Below are 20,031 nucleotides of genomic sequence, written 5' to 3'. Positions count from 1 at the left end.
GCAAGTGAAGTGTGTGAAGGGAGCAACCTTATACTATCCAATCTACAAAACATAGCACATATGATAAAAAAAAATAAAATCCTTATATCCTAAAGTTCAAATTACACAACACCTATTTATATAATTCATGCATATAAGACAAACAACAAATAAGGAATATAAAAAAATAAAAGTGAGATAAACATTTTCAAAAATTATTAATTAGTTTAATTAATTATTATAGGCTTGACTCTCAAAAATATCCCCAGCGGAGTCGCCATCTATAGCAACCTCGGTCGCGACGGGACGGCGAAAAATAAATTGAAAAAGAGGAGTCGCCACCAATGTTATTTTTTACGGAAAAACATTGGAAAAACCATAAAATAGAAAATAGTCTGCGAAAACCAAATTTTTGAGTTCGGGAGTCGATTACGTATGAGGAAGGTATTAGCACCTCACAACGTTCGTCCTAAGACGATTACCTTTAATTAATTAAACTAATTATTTATAATTTATAAAATATTTATCTCACTAAAATTATCAAATATATTTTATTTAACTAATTTAAATTATGCATTGAAAAAAAGGTTAAAATTATTATTGTTATATAAAAAGGAGGATAATATATTTTTTATTTTTTGGCTCGATTTAGTTCTTGCTCCTACGTATCTTCATGTGTAATGAAGAATCAGAGTCACGTAGTTCTTTGTAAAAAATATTTGTGTGTTGATATTTTTTAATTAAATTTTATTTTTGTTAAATATAAGATTCTTGAACTGTCTCAGCTCATTCATCTTAAAAATATAAAATTAACTAAGGTGTACACCAAAGTCAATTCAATAAAATTTTAATTATAATTATTGCTAGCGATGTTATGATGTTAAAAATTCTTAGTCAGACATTTTTGTTTTTGGAGGAAAAATTTAAAGATAAGTTGTCACAACTTGTACTTTAAATTCAAAGGTTAAAAAGATGTCACATCCAATTAACCATTCCTCCAATAAAATTTTTAATACAATAATTTCATATATTTATATTAAATATTTTAAAACTATATTATGATATTTAATCAAATTTTGAATTTAAATAAGGACTAAAGATATTACTAATATAAAAATAATAAAATAAAAAAAAGAAAAAGAAATGAGTTTAATATACTCACAATTCTTCGCTACAGAAGTGGGTCTCCTTCTCTGGTTCCCTCTGGTCCAAGGTGGAGATGTGTGTGGGAAGGGTATCCTTTGGGAAGGCCAAGGGGGGAGAGATGTGTGTGTTGGTGCCTTTGGGAAGGGGAAGGGCGCTATTTATAGACTTTCTGGAGGGACCGGTACGGCCCGTTCTGAATCCGGAACGGCCCGTTCCGGGGCTGCAATTTTACTCACAACGGCCAACTTCGGAACGGGCTGTTCCAATTTCGGAACGGCCCGTTCTGGACTAAAATTTTTAGGTATTTTGGTAGTTTGAGAACGGCCCGTTCTGGACTAAAAAATATAGGTCTTTTTGAAGGTTGGAACGGCCCGTTCCAGTTTGGGAACGGGCCGTTCCAATTTTTGGGAACAGCCCGTTTTGGGCAAGAAATATTAGGCTTTTTGGGAGGCTAGAACGGCCCGTTCCAGTTTTGGAACGGCCCGTTCCAGTTTTGGAACGGCCCGTTCCGGGCTAGAATTTATAGGTGTTTTTGGAAGGTTGGAACTGCCCGTTCTGAATTCAGAACGGCCCGTTCCGGGCTAGAAATTTTAGGGCTTTTTTGGAAGGTTGGAACGGCCCGTTCCAGCTGTTGGAACGGCCCGTTCTGGGATATAAATTTTAAGGCTTTTTGGAAAGTTAGAACGGCCCGTTCCAGATTGGGAACGGCCCGTTCTGGGCTAGAAATTTTATAAAAAATAGTAAATTACCCTCCATAAAAGTATAAACAATGAGGTGTTACATTTGACTTACGTATTTTTGTCTTTTTTATTCTTTTTTGAATATACCTTTTTTCTATTTTTTTTTAAACAAAAATTGACATTTTCCGGACGAAATTGGGTTACTACACATTATTTATTTAAATAACACAGAAATAAATTTACTCACTGATTATGTCATACAAAGATATTTCTTTGGTCTGTTAATTTTTATACAATGAGCGTACTAAGATTTGAATGTAAGATCTCGCTCTGGATAGAGAAATATCCAATATGATTATTGAGTGAGACTCTCTGGAAGCAGTAGAATTGGTGAAGAATTGTGACTCAAACAGACCATACTTTTCTTTGGTAAATGACATTAGGAGATTTGTGCTAAGGCACGTATATAGGAATTGCAATTCAGTTGCGGATTGATTGACAAAGGAAGCTTTGGGATTAGATGTTATTTTAGTTGTCTTACGTGACCCCTTTGTTTTTATTTCTGATTTAATGCATGCTTATATTGCTGATACAGCAGACACTATGTACTATCACTAGTTTGTTTCTGTTGTTTTTGGGCTTTTGCCCCTTTCATCCAGGAAAATAAATAAAAATAAAAAGATCAATTCTTGTAATTCTTCTCTGCTCTATTTTTTAAAAAAATTATTATGACTTCTTTCTAAAACTATTTTCAAATTTGTATTAATATAATTGTTTTTAAAACTAAAATATCAAAACAACTATAGACTTCTTTTGTTTTCACTTTTTTTTTTTATTGAATTTCAAAAACAAAGAAACATCCGGACAAAGTAATAGGGGAAGATATTTGCAAAATAAATTCAATAGGAAAGACTATTTTATCATCTCTTTTTTTTTTCTTTTCAAAATTATCCTTACTAAGCATTTTTTCCTTCTTTTTGTTTTGTATGAAAAACAGTTGTCCAAAATTATTTATAGAATATTTATAAATAAAAAATAATGATCAAACAAGCACTGAAATATAATTCAGTTGTGTCCTAAAATTGATGCATCAAATTTATATTTTTATTCTATATTTTTTTAATGTTTAATATATTACAAGGAAGAGTTAAAATAACTTGAGTTTGGAAATATTGGTTTTAGTTTGTATGTAATCTCAAATAATTTTTATGCAGCATTAATTAATTAAATTATAAAATAAAACCAATAGTTGTTAATACAAGTAATTTAACACATTTTTTAATCAAAGACTGAAATATAATATTTATAGCTCATATATATAATATAATTGTGACCGAAGATATTATCTAATCTTTAAATGAAGTGATCTAGTATGAGAAAAATATATCTCCTTATTATAAGAAAAATACTAAAAGTTATGGCAACATAATGTTGGGATAAGATTGAATACTGGGGAAAATCCTCATTGACAACAACATAACATTACCATAAGTTGTGGAGATAGATGTTGGGATAAATGTATTTAGTTAGGATACTTGTGGTGTGGGTTAGGAATGGCATCTTGGAAGGAAGGACCACTTAAGCTTTCAACTACCAATAAATGTCACAGTTTCATACTTTTGATGGATTAAAGCCAGCTAGTCTAATAATGGTATCGGAATAGTGCTTTTTTCCCTCTCCAATAGCTTGAAATGAAAAGATGCTCTAAGTTGTAACTTTCCTTTTTACCTGTGAAGCAGAGCCCCAAAAGAGAAGATACAATTAAGTAAAGGTAATGCACATAGCAACGGCTACTAGCTAATTACTTGGAAAATTTAATCCATCACACTTGCCAGCAATAGCATAGCATGATTAAAGAAACAAACCCTAGCTAACTCTATCAACTATTAAACCTTTCCCATAACAAGAACGCCCATAACCCACTTATATATTATGCTAAGTTCTAAGATGAGGTTCAAAAGATATCTTTCACACGTGGGTTATTTTAACCGTTAGATATTTTACCCTTCCAGTTTTTTACCGAGTTATGTGTCTTAGATTTATAATCTTAAATCCACTTATTACAGGATATTAGCCCCAGGTTAATTTTATTGCCTTTTGGGACCTCAACTAATAATTTGAATATATAATCTCCAACTAGTGTGAGTTTAAATTATCCTTAAATCTGGAAAGCAAACGAATATATTGTTTAATGTTTTCATCACAAATAATACTTGAGATTCCGAAACAAATATATTATTAATTAAGATTGAATCATTTTTCTGTGTGTAATCTATTTATTTTAATAATATAGCTGGTGACTAAAAATAATTTCATATGGATGAGGGATTCTTTAAGTTCGCACGTTAAAAATCATCATATATTAAATTACTTGCATAAGCTAAAGAAATAATTAATATTTAGTAGTTTGTCTACGTGATAAATAAACTGTCGTATTTGTTTAATCATTAATGTCATTGAGTGTATAATATTTAAAAAAGAATGATAAGGATTGTTGAAGTAATTATTTTAGAAGAATCTTTGTAGTCCGTCCACTTGTCTGATCTAAGAAAGAAAGAACCAATTAGTTTTGAGGTTTTTGAATAATGATGTTTATTTTTCTGAGATCTAGATTTAGATGTCTGTGTGGCTTTTTCACAAGAATAATGTCATTAATCACCTTTAGAATATTAATTACATAATTAAAAATAATAATTTTTTATATAAGTATTATTAATACATCTTCTAAAAAAATTTAATATTATCCACTTGTGTTTTCGAATAAAATATTTTATTTGATTTATTAATAATATCCTTAAAATATCTAATTGTTAATATTATCTTTTTGTAATAAAGCTTTAATATATAATATACTCCACTTTGCAAGAGGATATGATATTGATTATCGACCTTCTGAGAGTTGGTTTAAATGTGGCACGCAAATTAAAGGATGTGAACATATATATAAATTATACTATAGCGAATCGTGAATATGTAGTAAACTAAAAAAACTTCAGCTAATTACAAAATTAAAATGTGTTTGTTAATTAGGTACATATTCTGCTTCATATAAATTAGTGAGATAAGCATATTTTGTGTTTTTATATTTTATTTAAAAATTTAAAAATAAAATAAAATAATTTATGTCAAATAATAGAAATAGTTAAAAATTGAAAAGATTATAAATAATTTATTTATTTTAATGAAATTATTTTATTATTTAAAATATGTGAGAGTAAAATAATAATAAAAAATATAGAGACAAAAAATAGTTATAATTCATTGTATCTCTTTTATATATAAAATATAGCTTCTAAATTGCACTCTCTTTCCTTATATGCAAAGCTGGGTGGGGATATTTTTATAATTATTTATTATTAGAAGAAAAGAAACATACTATATATATATATATATATATATATATATATATATATATATATATATATATATATATATGGGAATGTTAATATACTCCCACCTATTTTTTAGTGGGAGTATGTTAGCAACTTACACCAAAATTTTAAGATAAAAAAATTACTCATTTATTTTGATTTGGATAATAAATGATACTATAGTAATTTAATTTAATTTTAAATGAAAATAAAATATTTTTTTTCTCTTATTAACTTCATTCTCTAAGTCATTTATCTCTTTTATTAAATTCCTTCTCCAATTCATTTCTCTTTCGTATTAAATTTTTTCTCTAATTTATTTATCTATCTCCTATTAAATTCTCTCTTTAACTCATTTCTCTCTCATCTCTCATAATGTCTCCTCCCTCTCTCTCTGAACAAATAAAAATTAATTAATATGAAAAATAAATAAATTGGATAATGAAATTAATAAAAGAGAGAAAATATTTTATTTTTATTTAAAATTAAATTAATTTACTATAATATCCTTTGTACGAATTAATCAAATCAAAATAAATAAATGATTTTTTTATCTTAAAATTTTAGTGTAGATTGCTAACATACTCCCACTAATATATATATATATATAATTTAAAAAAAATAAAAACAATAAAAGTTAAATAATAATGGATGATATGTAGTTGGAGAGTATAAATGATTTGAAATGAATATAAGGGGTGAAATAAGGAAAGAAAATGTGTCCATAAAAATTATATATATTCTCTTAGATAATATGAATGTCTCTTATCCATGGTAACAGTAATTGGAAAAAAGTTATCCATTTTGATGTCGGAGTTTTTTTTTTTTTTTTTTTTTTTAAGTTTTGCATGTAACCATGATATATATTTATAAGAGTCAACTATTTATCCATATATATTAAAGACGAGAGAAGTCGTGTTTATCCATGTATATGATTCATTCATTTTAATTAAAGATTAAAAGCGACGTATAAATTGTCAGTGAAAAATTATTTTTCACGCTATATTCTTTTTGGACAGCTAGCTAAGTAGGACATTCTTAATGCATTTGCTTGCAATTAAAAGTAAAGTAATGGATATGCCTGCAGAAAAAACGATAAAAAGAGGGTACTTTGATTCATGGAGACTCACTTGTGTTGTGTGACTAAAGAGGACGAGATGCTTTAAATTATAATAATTAATTACGTCTTATGAATTCGCATATGCGGCATATACGTTTATATAATATACCTACGAATCACAATCAAAAGTAGGGCACGGATTCGAGCTGTCAATTATTAAAGTCACATGTTAACTGTATTTTTTATTTGTTGGTTGAGGAAAACGAATTCAAGTTGCTATATAGCTAGCTACCGCAATAAAATACCAAACAACATAGGTGTGATAATCATGCATGATATACAACCATTGTCAAGAAAAATATGTGATTCGTATCGTTAGTTATCATACATGACCAAGTAACGTAACCGTGTAAAGAGTTCATAATAATTTACGCAACTAAATTTAATCTACTTGGCTTAGCGATGTATATGTATAATTGAACGTTGGATGTATTTTTAATTAGTTTACTTTCAATAAATGAAAGTTTAAAGTAAAGAATGTTGTCATATATCAAAATTATAGTAACATGTTATTTGTAATCATCCAGCATAGTATTATATACTTAAACATATATACAATTCTACAACACAGGTACTATTGTGACAAAATATTCTCTAATTGACGGTGAAACATCCATATAATGACTATGCTACATTAGTGTAGCATTAACAAAACGAGTCATCACTAGCATGGTTCCCCACCAACTAGCCAAACAAACATGTTAATCCTATTTTATTCATATACCAAATATGAATATTGCAGTTTTAACTACAAGAAAAAAAATAATAAAAAAAGATAAGTTAATGAAAAAAAATCAACACATATCACTAGAGTAAAATTGACAATATAAGTTATTTTAAATAATACAACTATCTCACAACCACAACTTTAGCTATCAACAACTACAACACATACAACTTTTAACACAACATATTATTAGCTTCAACATATCAACATTCTAAATATGAACAATAATAATTAAACTAATGTATTGTCACACATATCAACTACGACAGAAGTGAACACTTTAAGTGACTAAATCCTACTAAACTGTAGTGTCTGACCTATCATAACCAAGTTAAGTATAAACAATGCTTGGTCTCATAGAGAGCTAGATAATTTAAATTATTGATTTCTCAGGTTTCACCACTTAAAATAGAAAGTCTAGTATTCTTGTTAAGGTTAAACAACTTAGGTATGAGCCTATTATGACATTAGTTTGCAACATTAAGCCTCGTAAGGGATTAGCTCACTAACTACCTTCCAAATATTATGCTATTCTGAAACTGAATTTGGGAATGAGTCTCAAACCTTGTACCTTACTCAGTTGATCACTTTATATATACATTTATGACTCGACCTAGCCCCTATACGGATTCCACATAAAACATAGATGAGATAATTTAAAACAACTACTCATTTAAAAACCAACTTACTTATTGAAGGGTTCCAACTTGGACTTACAAAACATCATAATTTATATCCACACAAAGGGATATTCACATGTATCTTCACTACATATCTAACAACTTAACAATTATAGCATCATACAAATTTACAACTTCATTAACTATCAACATATAACTTGCAACTTGGCAATATAAACATTATTATACATTATATCAACTTAAGCATAATGAGTTATCATTGTACAACATTCATCATACAACTTTACAACTTCATTAACTATCAACATATAACTTGTAACTTGGCAATATAAACATTATTATACATTATATCAACTTAAGCATAATAAGTTATCATTGTACAACATTCATCATACAACTCAATCATCATTCTTCAATTGTTGATCAACTTTGAACATTAGATTTTCATCAAACAACTCATGCCTGACATCATTCTCAGTGTGTCCAACGCTATTGAGACAGGATTTTTTGTCTTGTCCACATCTGACGCCAATCTCCATGCATCGAGTGTGGATAAGATAGAGAGCCTCTCAATCTCTCACACCAAGCATGTAAAAATCCATGGCTGGCCAACCTTTGCTTGATTCATGTTTAACACCAATCTAAGCAAAGACAATTTTATCTCCTCACACTTGACGCCATTCAAACTCACGCATGACGTGATCAAGTTAGAGACAATCCTTTCTTCGCACGTCCAATGCCACCAATCCTATGCCCAATGTAATGGGATTGAGAACCCCAAACTTGAGCTATGTCTAGTGCCATGAAGGCACACCCAATGTGATGATGAGATTTTCAGTTGACAAAACTTGTTTTGCTCCAAATCACCTGAAACTCAAAAACCCACCAATATGTAATGTAGTCCCAAACACATATGCATCATCTATACTCCATTTCTAACCTAAAATACAACATGCATTCATTATAGAGTAAGAATCAACAAGTTCTATCCAAACACCTCAAAGGAAACCCAAAACACAAACAACTTATCTTTTCCTTCTCATCCATTCAAAATAGTCAACAACTAGATGAATTCAACAACAATAACCAGTAAGATACAAAAATGATCAAATACAAAGTTTCCATTACCTCCAACCGCTTAGAAACTAATGGAAGAGAAAGAAACTCAAAGTCTTTGGAACTATTGTATGACTTCCACTAAACTCAAATTCTCAACAAAGTTTTGAATTCTCAACTCCTTCACCTTGGATCAACTTTAGGGAAGGATTAAAGAAATGTTTTCCATAGAAAGAGGGAAAAGAAACATTCAAGTTTCAAAAAAACTTTTTTCTAACTTCTCACTAGAATTTCTTAAAACATAAACTTAACAAATTCATGTCTTAAAAGAAATCTTATATATACTTTTTTAAATTAAACTAACTTAACTATAATTTAACTATCTTAGGGATAATTTAACTTCCAAGAGCCTATTAATTTTCAAAATTCTAAAAATATTTAATTATATATCACACACGTAATTAAATTAAACACTCAAAATAAATCGTGTTACATTATAAACTCTTAAAGACTTATAAATAATATAACAAAGAGTGGTTATATATTAGTAAGAATAAATTAAAAATGTTGTGGTTGACATTACTATTTCTAAACTACAATATATTGTTGTTTTACCGCTATTATAATCCCCTCACTTGTAAGTTCAATTGAAAATTATTGCTCGAATTTCGATGTCTCGATTTTATAAGACTTTTCTGGAAAAATAATTTGAGATCACAACAGAGTAGAATATTATAGTGAATAGTGAATTTATTACAAATGTGCTCAAATGTTTTTTATTTTATTTTTTTTGACTTGTTCTCTGTTTTTAAAAAGACGTACAAAAGCGTGATATATATTAAAAAGTGAAAGCCATGAATAAAAATCAACACTTGCATTTTCCTTGCACAGTACAGCTAAACCCCATAATCTATGGCAGTGGATCCAGGCCCGGAAGTTACGATGAGCATTATTAATTCTAAAACTTTACTCCCTCTCAAGTTTTCCTTTGTTAAAAAAAATGTCTCATTTTAATTATTATTTTAGAATATTAATCGAACATTATATATACATTTATATTTCACCTCACCTTTATAAGAAATGTTAATTTTAAAGAATGTTTTAAACATTTTAAATAGTTGTTAATTTAAGTATTGAAGTATTTTTAGCGGTACGACCATTCATCTGACATGTGGATCAGCGAAGAGATTGAATGAGCACGTACAAGTATAAAAAAAAGAATTAAAATGAAATACATATATTATGAAAAAAAAAAAGAAATAAAAAAGAGGAAAAGGCAAGGAAAGGAAGAAAAGAAAAAGAGAGGAGTGGATTATGTGGCATTTGAGAGGAGAAATGATATCCATTATCCAGTGAGTCCTGAACTGGCAGTGGATGGAAGCCAAGTGGATCATAAGGAGGCCTCACACGTGTCCCTTGCCCTCGTTCCTCGAGGCTCGAGCCAACTCAGGTGAGTGGAACCCCGCTACGCGACAACTCCTAACCCCCAATCCACTTTTCCCACCCCGGGCTACAATCGTAAATTCACACTCTCTCCCTCTAAATCTTTAAGTCTTATCCAAGCGCACAACCTTTATAAAAACCACAGTACCAACAACAGGGCTTTCGGAAAGGAACTTCAATGTTCAAACACCACAACTAAATTTTCTTTATCGCATGGCCACCAACATTCCTAGACCACCCTATCGCTTTCTCCCTCCCATGGATGCAGATTCCATCTCCGATTCCACCTTCGAATTCCACGAATCCGATCTCTACGCCTCCTCCGCCACCGCTAACTCTCCCGAATTCTGCAAATCCGTTCGGGCCTCCAGGTTCCGCGGCAGATCCTCCTCCTCCTCCTCCTCCTCCTCCTCCGCCGCCGCACGCGCCTCTGCTCCGGCCTCGCTTCCGGTGAACGTGCCGGACTGGTCCAAGATTCTCGGCGACGAGTACGGACAGAGCCGGAGGAGGAACCGCGACGAGGAGGAGGCGCAGAGCGAGGAGGAGGAGGAGGAGGGATGCGGGAGAGTGCCTCCGCACGAGTTTCTGGCGAAGACGAGAATAGCGTCGTTCTCGGTGCACGAAGGAGTTGGGAGGACGCTGAAAGGACGCGATCTGAGTAGGGTGCGAAACGCGATTTGGGCGAAAACGGGATTCCAGGACTAGAACCTCACCCTAGGACTATAAGTTGAATACTACTAAAGTAATGAATTACAATGAGTTTTGTTGACAGGTTTTTGAAGAGTTTTATCTTCTGTTTTAGGATCATCATCTATATTGTATCAGATCGGAATTTGAGATTTTAATTTTCATCGGGAGTTTTTTTTTTTTTTTTTTTTTTTTTGGCATGGTTGTGTTTGTGTCTTGCAGTTTGGATTAATGGTAGGCATTGTGGAGTAGCAGTTGTTCAATGATTGGTGGGGTAGTTGATGCGGGTGGGTTTAGGTTTGGGATCAAAATCAATGCCTATGACCCTATCTATTCACTCATGACAGAGACCCCTAACTAATCAAAACAGCATTTTCGACCCAAATGTCCCTATATTAATTTTCTGCTCCAGGCTTAATCTTATGTTTTCTTCGCGCTCCACTCACTATATTTCATTCAGTTCCAAATGACTTTTTTTTTTTCTTTTTTCTTTTTAATTCCAACTCAATATTTGCTTCAAATTTACTACCACTTCACTTAGTTCCATTTATATAAATTAATTATTAATAGGTTTTAAGTAAAATAATTATTTAAAACTTTTTAGAAAAAAAATATATCATTTTACTAATCTTGCAGGTTAGAACGTCTGAGTATGATTGAAAATAACATAATTATAACTAAAATTTACATTAATAAAACACATCTTACCTTATATAAAATATAAAAAAAAAATAATTTAAATAAATAGCTAGAATTGTTGTTTATTTTTTCAATCGAAGGTGATTTCTTATTTATTTATTTATATATATATATATATATAATTTTTAGACTATTTTATTAAAGTTTTAAAGTTAGGCATAATATTAATTAATTTAATAAATATTAATAATTTCTAAATATTTTTAAAAAAAATATAAAGATTAAGAATGTTTCGACTTCATTAATTATCAATAAAATATTTTTTTTAATAAATAGTAATATAATCATTTTGTTATTTTTGATATCGTAAAAAATAAATAAAAATAACATAATCAATTAACAATTATGATATATTTGGAGTGTTATTTTTTTTTTTTTGCAATTTTGCATTATTCTATGTGAAAAAAATTTCTTCACTTTTCCTTCGTATTTCATGCTCACCGAAAACATTGTTAATATTGAATTTGACTATAAAAATATACTTTGCTAGAAATGATCATTTAAAAATTTGTATTAGTTTTGTGTATGACTAATGTCTATTAAAGTATTTGATTAATTATTTTTAGTAGTATCTGGATTTTTAATGTTTTATATTTTATTTATTTACAAAACTCAAATAAAAAATATTACTTAAGTGATTTCATGTACTATTATTTGAAATAATTTGTTGTTAGTTATTATTTTTGGTTTTCACTCCGTATTCTAAGAGTTTACCTTAGATAACTTTATCACTGTTAAGGGATAAATAAAGTCTGATTAAAATTTATTTTCATCAAAGATCGAATTCGATTATAAATATTTATATAAAGTTTAGGGTTTAGATACACAATTTTATTTTACTTTATTTTATCTTTTAATGTCTTTTATGTATCTCTCAATTATATCTTTGCATATACAGATTGTGTTCAATAGAAGAGTGCTCACTCTCTCTCACAGAGCTTCTTCTTCCTTCTCTTTCTTCTATATTTGCATTGTTGAGTGAACGATTTCTATAAAATTTGAAGGTGAGGGGGGAAGTTTGGGTCTGAGAGTGGTCATTACTCGTTTCAAAATGTTTTATTGTTGAATTATTGGTATGCACAAGTGGTATTGGGTAAAATTGATTGTATGATTGTCCTGCAGCAAGTGATTATGATGCTGATCAATTTCTTTTTGGTAGTGATGGTGTTTGTTACTTTAAATTAAGTTTTGGATCATTGTGGTTTAAGAGGGGAAGGTAAGAATTCTGTTTTTAATTCTACTGTGTTGAGATTTCATGTGAAGCCGTGAAGGTATGGTTTGAAATCAATTTCCGCCGTGTATATTGAAAAGGTTGAAAAACATTTTATTTTCACTGTCGTGTTGAAAATAAATACATAAAAAAAAAAACGTAATAAACCGATGGTTGGGCTTTGGCCTAAGGTAATAAATGAATTGAAGGTGGCGAATTGCATGATTGGGCCTTGGAGAATGTATCAACCCGGCCCACAGATGGCAGTTCGAGGCGGCAAGGTATGTACTCCGACTAGACTCCGCCAAAGCAAGCATCAAAGTCGAGCAACTCAAATTCTCTCTCTCTCTCTCTCTCTCTCTCTCTCTCGTTTTGTTGTCAAGTGAATTGAATTGCAACGACCAACGAGTGAGATGAGTTCAGGGGATCATGAGTCTCCAATCCGACTCCAATTGCCTCCCCTCTCCCCGAGCCTCTTCGATGTCGAACCGTCCGACCTACACCAACCCAACGGATCCGCCGCCTCAAGCCCTACCAGCAGCGGTTACGCCGCCGAGCGCGGAAGCAGCACCGCCACCAGCGCCTCCCACGCCGAAGAGCTCCCTCACCACGAAATCGAGGAGATGTCCATCCACGATTCCCAACCCCTCTCGAGCCCCACCTGGCTCCCCGGAAAACGACACGCCGATGAGGTATATATATGCGTTTCTTCCAAACATTAGTGTTGTGTTAGTGCCCTTCACTCACTCTTCTATTTATTCATCTAATCGTTATTTTACAGTTTCTTCTTCAATTCTGTTGTCACCGTTGCAATTCATCTTGTCATAACGCAAAATACGCCTTGTCTAATGACTTATTCCGAACCTACATTTGGATTTGCTCATGTTCCTGCTTCCCTTCCTATCGCACACTATGTTGAACTAGTGGTTTTGCAGATTTACTAGGAAATAATGATAAATTTGAAACTTAACTTCTTTGAGTTTTCCGTTGTTCCTTAGATTTCATTGAAGAATATTCAATTTCAATGCTGCTGTATAGGTTTTGTTCTACAGACAGCTCCGTTATTAAGTTTACAATCATTCAACTTTTGGTTCTATGATAAGGATTTTCAATTTATCATTCACACCGCTCCATATTAAGTGTCATCTAGGTTATTTTAATAAAATGAAAGTTAATAAATAGATAAAGGAGAATTTTGAATTTACAAAAATAACCTTATAATTAATCTTCCCGTTAGAAACTATATAATGCAAAACCACTTTCTAAAGAATATTATAAAGATATAAATAAAAATAATAATTCTACATTGCAAAGTTAACCTAGCACTTATTTTAAGACTTTGTATTTCTTTTAAACACTACACTTATTATGGGAGAGAAAGAGTAAATAAATAGAATATGTACCGTAACAGGCAGGTGATATTAAGTCAAAAATGTGCGATGGAAATGAAAATGCTTTAGTAGAATTTTGAGGATTTTCTCTCTTAGGATTCTGTTTGCAAGTCAATATTAAATGCTTTAGTAGAAATGAAAATGAATAGAAATATAGCATGGAAAAAATGGGAAATTACCATTAATAAATATTGTTTTGGTTTCAAGAGGAGACTTTCGGATTCCAATAAATAAACTGTTATAGATATGATGAGCTATTTGGCAATTCTGGTTAATTAATTGGTTTTGTTGATACAGAACAAACATTTATTTTTAGATTCAAGCCGTTTGAGGGCGTCACAGTTACACTGAAGATAGCTGTAGAGGTTGTAATATCATATTCTGTTTGATTAATGAATAAAGTGCAGGATGATGCTTCCATTTCATGGAGGAAAAGGAAGAAGCATTTTTTTGTTCTAAGTCATTCTGGTAAACCAATATATTCTAGGTTAGTTTTTATCAACTTCTCATACAAACTCCCCTCCCCTCCATTGCTGTTCATATCTTGTTCTAGGATTGCTGTCTCAAACTTCAAGACCCATTCCTCTATTTCTTCATTCAGGTACGGAGATGAACACAAGCTTGCTGGTTTTTCAGCAACTTTGCAAGCAATCATTTCCTTTGTGGAGAATGGGTATTGTTACTGTCTTTGTTCTGGTTAACTATAGCCTGGTAGTTTCTAATTATTGTAATATTCCTAATTACATTTGATTCTTTATCTGACTATAATTTAAGGAAATTTTATACTGTTTATCTTTTATGCTTTTAGGGGTGACCATGTCAAATTGGTGAGGGCTGGAAAGCATCAGGTCTGATCATACACTTTTCTCTTGTAAAAGTCTTTGTTCATGATGATGCAATTTCTTTTAAGCATTACTTCCTTATAAGCCTACACTTCAAACCCTAATAAATTTTATGTTAAGCAAAATGATCTTAATTCTTGCCTTAGCTTTTGAAGTGTAAGTTAGAGATATTGGATTTATGTGCTTTTCTTTTTCATTGTTGAGATTCTCATCTTATGTTATTAGTGTTTAGGAGGAAGACTTTTATCTGTTAGGCATTGTTGGACCAGTAGTGAAATCTTAGTTTGAAGTTTGCTACAGGTGGTTTTTCTTGTAAAAGGACCAATTTACTTAGTCTGCATCAGTTGCACAGAAGAGCCTTATGAGTCACTTAAGGGGCAGTTGGAGCTTATACATGGCCAGGTATAATTGATTTAGATGCTTGTATGCCCCAATGTATTGGAAAAATGATTTTTTTTGCTTGCCCGTTGTTCCCATTTGTTCAGCTCCAGTGTTTCTCAATTTACTATTGCATTTTTTCTTTCTTCGTAATTTAAATGGACTAGTTATGTTGCATCAGTTGTATGATACATCCCTGTTTTTGATATGTATGCAGATGATCGTTATACTAACAAAGTCAGTAAACAGATGTTTTGAGAAGAATCCAAAGTTTGATATGACACCTTTGCTTGGTGGAACAGACACTGTCTTCTCTTCACTAATCCACTCTTTTAGCTGGTTTGTTTCTCTGCTCTGTGCACATTTTGTCTTTTAGTATTAAACTAGAAATACTAAAATATTTTTTTGTAAGATATGGGTGCTTTAGGTGCTTTTTCTGCAATCTTCTGTGTATTTATTTGGTGTGTTGGGGAGAAATGGTTGTTTTACACTTTTACTTGTTTGTATGTTTAGTGTTCCTTATTTCCCAATAACTTATGTTGTATTTGGGTGGTGAACATTGTTATTTGTCTGATCATGTTAGGAATCCAGCTACATTTCTTCACGCCTATACATGCCTACCTCTTTCATATGCAACAAGGCAAGCTGCTGGTGCTATCTTGCAAGACGTTGCTGATTCTGGTGTTCTGTTTGCAATTCTGATGTGCAGACACAAGGTTTAACTGTACTTAAAATTTGTCTAGTGACTCTAGTCCTATGCTAACATAAAATGATAAAAATAATTGATTAAAGGTTGAAGGCAGGTAATCAGTTTAGTTGGTGCTCAGAAGGCCTCTCTTCATCCAGATGATATGTTGCTCTTGGCCAACTTTGTTATGTCAACAGAATCCTTTAGGCAAGTAGAACTTCACTATTTTATCTTTCCGCTAGCATCTCAAAGATGGTTTGATAGTATAGTTTACTTTTCATTCAGTCTAGATTATCTAGTTGATGTTTAATGGTATACTACAGTTTTCTATTTATTCTGTCTACTTGAACCAAGAAGTAAAACTTCTTAAATCCTGTGCATTAGCAAAAGATTTGGACTTTGGAATTCTTTGCTTTATTGTGTCTTTTTTTTTTTTGCATTTTCTTACTCTTTATTGGGACATAATTTTGCAGGACTTCAGAAGCATTTTCTCCCATTTGCTTGCCAAGATACAATGCTTTGGCATTTTTGTATGCCTATATTCACTATTTTGATGTGAGCTGGATTTGATCGCACTGAAATTTGCCAAATGATTTACATACTATAAATTACTGAGCATTACCTATGTGGCAGGATGACACATACTTGATGTTGCTGACCACGAGTTCTGATGCATTTTACCATCTTAAGGATTGCAGGTAAATGATGGTTTCATAATCTGACTGCTGTTATTATTGGGTTCATGATGTTTTTATCTGGGCAATAGAAGAAAATTAAAAAAGGAAAGAACATAATGATTTATAACAAAGAGATCTTCGGTCTCTACTTACTTAGCAATATCTTTGTTGCCTGCATGGTTTAGAAATTTGTTTGCCAATTCTTAGGATTCATATCGAAACGGTCCTTTTGAAGTCAAATGTCCTTAGTGAAGTTCAGAGATCTTTGCTTGATGGTGGGATGCGTGTTGAAGATCTACCATCCATACCTCGTTTTGGATCGTCTCCTCGTTTGAGCCAGCATAGGCTTCCATCAGATTCCCCTGAAGGATTGAGGGAACCTGATTGTGGCTATGGCGGTGCTGCTGGGTTGTGGCATTTCATATATCGCAGCATTTATCTGGACCAATATATATCTTCAGAGTTCTCCTCACCTATTAACACTCCTAAGCAGCAGAAAAGGTAGTGTTTTTTAGAAACTTACTTGGTTTTTATGTTGCTGTAGCTATTTTTCTTTTTTATGCATTTTTGTTATTGTCAGCACTATAACCTGTCTCTATTGTTGCAGACTGTATAGGGATTACCAGAAGCTTTTTGCATCCATGCATGACAAAGGAATTGGACCACACAAAACACAGTTTAGAAGGGACGAAAACTACGGTAACAAATATTTTGATTCATGCTTTGTGGTCATGATACATCCAAGAGATAGATATGTGATATTTTGAGTATGTTGTTATGACCTGAATTGCCTCATGCAATTATTTATTTTGAATTCTATGAACTGTGGTTTTCTTCTTATGGGAAAGAAGGGGAGGTGGTGATAAGTCCTTATTTTTGTGGTATTTGTTCTCTGTTTTAATCCTTGATGTTTCAAAAGAGTGAATCTATCGAAAATAAGACCCCTTATTTTATGTGAGATGCATTTAGAGATACATACCAATTAATAGACAAGCCAATCTATACATGTTTTGTTGTGCTGTGAAAAGTCAAATCTGCTAATGAAACTCATCCTTTTGATTGATCTACCTGTCCATAGAGTTTACATTTTTTGTTTTAGTTGCATTGGGCTATAATTGCACGATTACATTTGGATGCTTCATTGAACACTGATCAGATTTGTAAGATAATTTTTGTGGCAGTTCTGCTCTGTTGGATAACGCAGGATTTTGAGCTTTATGCTGCATTTGATCCACTTGCAGACAAGGTATTGTTTTTGCTTGCTTAATACATTTCTCAAATCTCAATTATTTTTCTTGTACAAATATGTGAATGTCCTATAATTACTATATTTTTTTTATCACTAACCAACTGTATATTTATAATAAACATTCAATGAAAATCTGAATAAAATTCTTAAATTTGAAATCCAGCACTATGTATCGTATTGTTAGCCTTTCTTTTAACATTAAGATTGCCGAAGTTGGTAAAAAAAAATCTCTGGTCCATTTGTATGGGGAATGATTATAAAAAAAATAAAAATAAAAAGAAGCAGGAATGCAATTTGCATTTGTTTTTGTGCTACTCTGGTTGGATAAATTCTAACTATTTTTGTACACTGAGGTATGCAGGCCATGGCAATAAAGACTTGCAATCGGGTGTGTCAATGGATAAAAGACGTGGAAAATGAAATATTTTTGCTAGGAGCTAGTCCCTTTTCATGGTGATTTTCTATTTAAAACTGTAAACATGTACGAGAATGTTTATTTAATAAAATTTCTATAGAATTTATTTTTGACTTATTCTCCCTTCATGTTCTATTAAGAAAATATTTGATGGAAATCATATTATCAGTTTGGTAATATTAACAGTTTGTTCCGTAGCCTATAGATTGGTTGGTCGGTATGGTGGCTCCAGTGGACTATTTTTTAAGGAATGATGTCCATATGAGCTAATTATGATTAAAAGTACGATCTGATTGACTGATTCCATTGATATATGAGAGTTCGGAGGGACGGGTTGTGCAGTTGAGTCGTCTTTGCTTTGTCTTTTGGGTCCAAATATCGACTAAAGATTTGAGAAAGGTGGTTGTGTGCATTGAATATGTGATTAGGTTCTTATTTGCAGTGAGCTGAAGGTTAGGTTTGGTGGAATTTGAATTGCAATAAGGGAAATGAGAATGGAAGCTGTATTTGGTTTGGTGAAGTCGAAGACAGTCAGAGTCTACCATGATATTTTCTAGATTGTGCATGGGTTGTTAAAAGGTGCTAGTATCCAATCCGATTCAGCCAATAATTAGTATTTCACTTTAAAATTATTTGAACAGATTTGATTTATTCAATGTGTCCTGTTAAAAATTAATTGAATAAGTGCAGAAATCCATGTAATAATAGTACTGTTTACTCCATATAAAATCAGACTAGTATCCAAAATTTTCTTTTTGTTGATTTTCTCAACTGAGTATATATATTATGTTATATAAATAATTAGTATTTTAGTCCAAGTATTTCATAAATTAAATATTTATTATATATAACTAAAATTTATAATAAATTATATATAAAAGTAAATACTATATTTAAATATATACATATATATATATTATATGTGTGTGTATTATTTAAAGTTTGTATAAATAGATATTTTTAAATATATGAATTGCATTTTAGAATTAAGATAAATATTTTATAGTGATAATTATTTTTATCTGTTGATAACTTATTTTAAAATTTTATAATTTAATTTATAAATAAATATAAAAATTGAATTAGATAAGAAGTTAAGAGAAATTTTTAAAAGATTGTTGAAAAATGGTTTTTAAAAATGTTTTTGTGCAGATATATGATCGTGTCATAAAAATTGATAATGTTTTGATGAATGCTAACTAAAATTTGTAAAATCAGTTCCATAATTCCAGCAGTGAAAGTACGAACTTTTTTTTGTTGTTACAATTGAGAGTTGATAGATTTAATTCTGATTGGATTGAAGTTAAATTAGTAATCATTACATATATTTTAATTTTTTAAAACATGTTTATTAATAACGTAATGCATAATTATAAGAAAAATCAGTTAAGTTAATATAATATCGCATTACACTCTTTAAAGACGAAAATTTTATAATAGCAATCCATATATAAATTATGAGCTTTCATTTATTTTAAAACATACTAGAATATAAGATTAAAAAATTATTTGAATTATTTGAACTAATGACCTATCTAGTTTTCTGTTCAACTAATTACACCAGCCTTGTTTTCAAAATTATTATTATAATTATTATTTTACTATGTGTACATAAAAAAATGTTTACTAGGT

At 31.0% G+C, this 20,031-nt stretch overlaps 2 protein-coding genes across 3 annotated transcripts; both read left to right on the top strand.

Annotated features, from left to right (window-relative positions):
• Window positions 1-10,282: 10,282 nt before the first annotated feature.
• Window positions 10,283-11,014, top strand: LOC109788109 (protein S40-4). Its single transcript, XM_020346767.3, has one exon. It carries the CDS (start codon window positions 10,377-10,379, stop codon window positions 10,866-10,868), a length of 492 nt encoding a protein of 163 aa, XP_020202356.1. The 5' UTR covers window positions 10,283-10,376; the 3' UTR covers window positions 10,869-11,014.
• Window positions 11,015-12,400: 1,386 nt separating this feature from the next.
• Window positions 12,401-18,516, top strand: LOC109788106 (vacuolar fusion protein MON1 homolog). 2 transcript variants are annotated; one of them, XM_020346761.3, is made up of 14 exons: window positions 12,401-13,451; window positions 14,558-14,637; window positions 14,752-14,823; window positions 14,959-14,998; window positions 15,293-15,394; window positions 15,588-15,709; window positions 15,954-16,086; window positions 16,174-16,265; window positions 16,532-16,613; window positions 16,692-16,756; window positions 16,943-17,236; window positions 17,343-17,434; window positions 17,917-17,981; window positions 18,346-18,516. In XM_020346761.3, exons 1-14 carry the CDS (start codon window positions 13,173-13,175, stop codon window positions 18,439-18,441), a joined length of 1,614 nt encoding a protein of 537 aa, XP_020202350.2. In that variant the 5' UTR covers window positions 12,401-13,172; the 3' UTR covers window positions 18,442-18,516. The 2 variants fall into 2 exon arrangements, with proteins under 2 accessions (XP_020202350.2, XP_020202351.2); XM_020346762.3 differs by having other exon boundaries at window positions 13,315-13,451; window positions 14,448-14,637.
• The last annotated feature ends 1,515 nt before the right edge of the window (window positions 18,517-20,031 follow it).

The sequence above is a fragment of the Cajanus cajan genome, chromosome 10 (assembly GCF_000230855.2).
Source record: "Cajanus cajan strain Asha chromosome 10, NIPB_CcT2T_4, whole genome shotgun sequence".
Classification (NCBI taxonomy): domain Eukaryota; kingdom Viridiplantae; phylum Streptophyta; class Magnoliopsida; order Fabales; family Fabaceae; genus Cajanus; species Cajanus cajan.
This window is presented reverse-complemented; position numbering and strand designations above follow the sequence as displayed.